At 49.1% G+C, this 5,867-nt stretch overlaps 1 protein-coding gene across 1 annotated transcript; it reads right to left on the reverse strand.

Annotated features, from left to right (window-relative positions):
• Nucleotides 1–2,220: 2,220 nt before the first annotated feature.
• LOC119305206 lies at nucleotides 2,221–4,371 on the reverse strand. Its single transcript, XM_037581791.1, has 2 exons — nucleotides 3,082–4,371; nucleotides 2,221–2,510 (listed from the first exon to the last, which is right to left on the reverse strand). The coding sequence occupies exon 1, from the start codon at nucleotides 4,351–4,353 to the stop codon at nucleotides 3,523–3,525; it is 831 nt and encodes a 276-aa protein (XP_037437688.1). The 5' UTR covers nucleotides 4,354–4,371; the 3' UTR covers nucleotides 2,221–2,510; nucleotides 3,082–3,522.
• Between the last annotated feature and the right edge of the window lie 1,496 nt (nucleotides 4,372–5,867).

The following is a 5,867-nucleotide window of genomic DNA, read 5'->3' on the forward strand; positions in this document are numbered from 1 at the left end:
CGATCTTCCAACGCCGCTCTCCGGCGGCTCCCCTTCACCGGCGACCTCGGTCGTCGGTGGTGAGGGAGGTCGCCGGATCCACGCGTGTGGATCGTGTTTACTCTCTCGTAGTTTAGGTTTTTAGGTTGTTCATCGTCTTTGCTTCGGCGGCGACGATGACAACGCTGAATAAAGATTCTTTGGATCCTTCCCTGATGAGGTCTTCGGTCCTATGGTTGGGGATGGATTTGGAAACCAGTCTGTTCAAGCAAGGATGGCGTGGCGGCGGCGGCATCCTCGCGGTGGACTTGTGTCCTCGGCCTCCGCCGTTGCGACGGCGTTTGCTCCAACGTCGGCGCGGAGCTTGGGAGGTAGTCCAGGAGCTTATGCAGATTGTGATCTGCATCGACGACATCTGGAAGACGGAGCATGTGCTGGGCTCATGGTTGGTGGATGGCAGATATGGTTTCCTCCTTCGGCGTTTTAGTCGTGGTGGGTTGCCAGATCTGAAGTTCGATGGCATGTCCGGGGTGTTGCCCCGGTCTGATTCGTTCAACGGTAAGGGTTTCACTTTTGGTGAGCCACCTTGGAGGTCCGTAAAGCTGCATATCACCAATGGAGCCGCGTCGAGCTCGGGTCAGGAGGTGCTTCGTCATTCTTTTATTCGGTGGCTGCTGTGGTGGTGCCGAAGACAGATGACGGGCGTTGGTGTCAAGCTCAGAGATGTTCTGTTATCTTTTCAGTTTTGTCATGTCGGTCTTTACGTGACTTGTACTTTGTTCTTTATGATATGAATGAGACACATATTACCATGCAAAAAAAAAACCACACAGCAGTATCCTTTCGTAGTATTTATTCATTACTCTCCATTGCCATGCACCACACTACTAGTTAAATAGGATACTGATTTCTATTCTTTGTAATGAGCTACGGCCGATCATAACTTCCTAGCTCAGCGATCAGAAGGCCATACAGCGTTGCATGCAGCCGGCCGGTCGTTAGTACACACTGATTGATCTGGTCGTGTAGCTCCGTAGGTCTAGTAAGTTGCGTGACTATCGGTCAAAATTACAGCAAAACAGCATCAGCCAAACATATCTGCAGTTTTCCTAAAACTGAGAAAATTGCAGTTTTTTAAAAACCGTAGTATTCATTGCCCACGCATTGCTATACCGAAGTTTTGAAATACTATGGTATTTTAAAAGCTGCGCCGCCAAACTAGCCCAATACGTACTTCCAGCGCCAACACAAATCACACTATTGTTGGCTAATTTTTTTTAAATAATACATATTTTTTATTAAATTTCAGAAATATTACACCGTAATTATATTTTTCAAAAATAATACCCAGTCAGCCTACTGCTGGCCGATTGGACCCCAGTCGGCTCACTATAGGCCGATTGGATCCAGTCGGCCTGCTGCTGGCCGATAGGCCCCAGTCGGCCCACTGCTGACCGATTGGCGCCCAGTCTGCTTCCTCTAGGCCGACAGATGCATGCACCCATTTATCTTTGGAATGAATATTTGAAAATTGTTGAAGAAGTATTTAAAAAAATGTTAATCATGCATATAAAAATGTTAGTCAAGCATTTGAAAAAAAATGTTGAATAAGTATTTGAAAAATGTTGAAAAAATACTTGTTTAATATTTTTCAAAATACTTGTTTAATATTTTTAATATTTTTCAAATACTTATTCAACATTTTTTTTCAAATGCTTGACTAACATTTTTATATGCATGATCAACCTTTTTTTTAAATACGTTTCAACATTTTTCAAATACTCATTCCAAAGATAAATGAGTGCATGCACCTGTCGGCCTAGAGGAATCAAACTGGGCGCCAATCGGCCAGCAGTGGGTGGACTGGGGCCTATCGGCCAGCAGTGGGCCGACTGGATCCAATCGGCCTACAGTGGGCCGACTGGGGTGCAATCGGCCAGCAGCAGGCTGACTGGATCCAATCGACCAACAGTAGGCCGACTGAGTATTATTTTTGAAAAATATAATTACGGCGTAATATTTCTGAAATTTAATAAAAAATATGTATTATTTAAAAAAAAATTAGCCTATTGTTGCAGACCTTGTTCTAACTTTCAGAGTGCACTCCCATATGCGACTAATTCCAGCGATTAGATGGCAACGTAACTAAGTAAAAAAACATGACCTGGCAAACTGTAGAACCTGAATCAATCTAATGGAAACAGAGTTATATTAGCAGCAGCACAATTACTGTGATTCCGATTTCAGGCCAAAGCATTAGTAAAGTACATTACCATAATTATGCGACTGCTAACACAATTTTCAACATAAGGAAAAAGAAACAGAGATGGTGCCACTTGTGCCATTGTACATCACTCGCCGCTGGATACCAAGTGATACTACTGTCAGAGGCGCATCCTGTTGTTGATCGCTGAACGCTCTCCTAGCTTAATTCAATGCTTGGGACTACAATGATGGGAGGAGGGCGACTAAACGACTGGGAGCAGCCCGCTGTATTTCTCCGACGATGGCAAATCCACAACGATCAGTACCTGCAAGACAGGAGGCAGTAGACAAACAAACACTATTAATCAGGTGAAGAGAACGAAGAGGAATAGAAAAAGGGGGAAACTAATAAGCTGGATTAGATCCTCAACTGGGAGGCAGTATGCACATGTGTGATTTATTTCAAAATTTTCTAAAACTTACGAATACAATTTTTTTGGGCCGTTTGAAATTGGGGTTCATGGTAGCTGTGTCCATCTATGTATTCTCCCTATCTATTGTATGTTTCAATCAAAGCCTGGGAGTCAGATAACAGATTAACAGGAGTACATTGGTCAAGCATGGTCGATTGACCGCATATTCCTTACCCATTTCGGAGATTCTTTTCCTTGTTATTAACAATCAAATGAACAATACAACTGCTTATAGTATCAAGGTGATGTCAGCTTGAGAAACTAACAATTGGGAACAGCACTAGTTACATCTAGATTAAAGATTACTTGCGAAAATGCAGTACAAGTGTACAACTATAAGACCATTACATGAACCTGAACCTGAACCTGAACCTAACAGTAGCATTTCTGGTAGGATTGTGTAATTCTAGAACATGAAACACACCTCTTAATTACTTGCATTTGATCGGACGGTGAAGAGAAGACTCAATGGGCGAAATCTTTGAGCACCGGAGGCCACGGCACCATCTCGTACGGATACACCTTGCTAAGCCTTCCAAGATGCCGCGGCTCGTCGGTATCGCAGCACCACAGCCTTTCCATCTCCAATGTCTCGATGTCGAAAGAAACTACCCAATCATCCATGACGAAGAAGAGCATCCTGCTGCCCTCGCAGAACCCAGCGAATCTCACACGCTTGAAGGAAGAGGAGATTTCCGTCGTGAGCTTCTCGCCGTGGAGCTCCGGGGGCAGCCACAACGGCTGCTGCGGAGTCCACTTGCTATCCGCTCCAAGAGCCCACCTCTGCACAAGAAGCGGCTTGTAGTCGTGGAACACGAAGAAGCACAGACGGCCGTCGTCAGTCTTGCCGATCCAGTGGTCGCCCTCAATCAGCCAGTCGGGACGGGCCACCGGCTCCGGCAACACGGACATTGTCATCTTGGTAGTGTCCACAACCATGATGTGCTCGTCTTGAAGGCTGTACACGACGTCTTCGACGTCCCTCGTGGGCATTGTAGTGCCGTTCCCCGCGCTGCCGGGAGCCGGTGGTCACCTTCCAGGCCGGGGGAGCGCTAGCGGAGTCGTAGACCAGAACAGCGTAGCGGCGCCACAAGTCCTCGGCGCCGCCGAAGAGCACGGCAGCGACGCGGAAACCGACGCCCTGGAGAGGAACGAAAGCGGCGCAGGCCATGTCGTACCCACTGATATTCACCGACGGCAACCGCCGGTATGGCCTCTCCAGCGGGCTGCAGAGGACGAGATTCAGCTCCCAGAACTTTTTGCTGCGCTCGCGCAGGACGAGTAGGCCGCCGCGGCCGTCGACGATGTCGACGCCGCGCTTCGACACCACACGGGGGAGGAGGCCGCCGACGTCGAGATCGACGCCGGACCCGGTGGCGACGAACGGGGGCAGCGGAGACTGGTGGTAGTTGCGGAAGAAGCCGAAGTGGCGGGGCGGGGTCGGGAGGCAGCCCGCGCGTGCGCCAGAGGAGACTATGCGGCGCCAGCGCCGGCACACCGCGGCGCAGCGGATGGTATCCGTGGGGGGCGGCAGCCGCTTGAAGACCTCAAGGAGCATGTCGTCCGGGAGCGCCGTCGCGGGGTCCTCCGGCGGCGACTTTCGCGGGCGTGTGCGTCGCGCGGAGTCGGAGGCGACCATCGGACGGGAACGAACACGCGCGCGTGCGCGGCGGAGGAGAGATCTGGTGGGTGGCATGGCCGGATGTTTTGGCGATCATATGGGGAATTGGTGTTTTATTAGATGGAGGCGAGGAGGCGGCGCATCTGGGCTTATTAGGTTGAGAACGGCGGGCGGGAATCCGGGGGTGCTGGCGGGAAGCCCTTTCGGCTTTGGAAAATTGGAATTTTTTTGTCGTTGTTGTTGTTGTTGAGAATCGGCTCTGGAAAATTGGAAATGCTGTTTCTACCGATAATCCTAGACGCGTGGATAATTACGGGCTCTTACAGATCCTCAACGCTAATTAATCTCAGGACCCACACAGGAGTCTTTTTCTGTTGACGTGCGCGAGATAGAAGCGAACCGCTCCATTCTATTGGAGACGACGGAAGCGACAGTTCCTGCCTATCTTTGAACGCCGGTGAGGCGCGGATCTCCACCCCTCTCCGTCCGCTGCTCCGGCGGCTGGTGGAGAGGGGTGGGCTCGTGTTTTCTTCCCGTTGTTTCATTGATTTAGGGCATCGTCTTCGTCTAATAGAGCCAATTTGCTGAGATTGGTGTTGCGTCAAATAATGTCGCCTCGGTCTCTTCCTCACCACAGCGACGGTCGTTCCGACGACGCCGCTGAGCCGATGGTCTAGTCTGCTTGCCGTTCGTTCGGACCGTTGGGCCTTATGTTTCTTGTGTTTGGCGGTTGTCGTCTCTCATGGCGGCGTTGACAAGTGGGATAGATTGATGTTGGTACAAAGTTGGTGGCCAGACGACTGCAGATTTAGCGTTCTTCCCCGACGACGACGGCGGAATGCGTCAGATCTGGATCCAGGTGGGCGTGTGGCACATCCTCGGTTGACATGCCACATCGTCAAGCGCCTGTTCTACAGCTCTGGTCTTCGACTCACAACGCCTACAAAGCTATGGCGCTACCCTGGATTTTGGTTTGCTGGTGCTCTGCCTCTTCCCCAGATGTGCGTCTCGACGGCGTTGGTGGTTGGCGGCGATTTTAGATTTGGTTGTTTGCAGGGACTTCAATAGATTTATTTCTAATATTCTTTCGTTTGGAGTTCTTTTCACAAAGTTTCCTGGACACCTGTCATCTCTCGGTCTTTCTGGTAGCTTCTGCATGTATGTGTGCAATTGTACTTGCTTTACGTATTAACTAGTTGAACGCCCGTGCGTTGCCACGGCAAAAAAAAACAATGCTTGAACATATATTCTAATTAAAAAAAGTGTGATGTAATCAAATGTAGTTCTTCCATACAGCAACAAAATCATTCTTTGACCCCGCTCATTTCCCCCTCGGCAATTTTCATATCTCGTTATCGGCCATCTCCTTGCAAGAAGATAATTAAAGCGCAATCTTTCTTTCTCCCCTACCCTTCTTCCTTCCACCTTCATTATCGTCACCATCTCTAAGCACTGCTTATAAATCCCGTACTGGTACAAAATATTATTATTTCATCAAAGATTCTTGTGATGCTCTTTTTGACGGTCAGTAATTTGAATAGGCGCATGCGAGAGATGGGACTCTCGAAGAGGTACGCGAAGAGGGTGAC

Source organism: Triticum dicoccoides, chromosome 5B (genome assembly GCF_002162155.2).
Source record: "Triticum dicoccoides isolate Atlit2015 ecotype Zavitan chromosome 5B, WEW_v2.0, whole genome shotgun sequence".
Taxonomy (NCBI): Eukaryota; Viridiplantae; Streptophyta; class Magnoliopsida; order Poales; family Poaceae; genus Triticum; species Triticum dicoccoides.

Bases quoted from the DNA above. Each gene is read 5' to 3' on its own strand.
- LOC119305206 (XM_037581791.1), bottom strand. From the start codon at position 4,353: ATGCCACCCACCAGATCTCTCCTCCGCCGCGCACGCGCGCGTGTTCGT.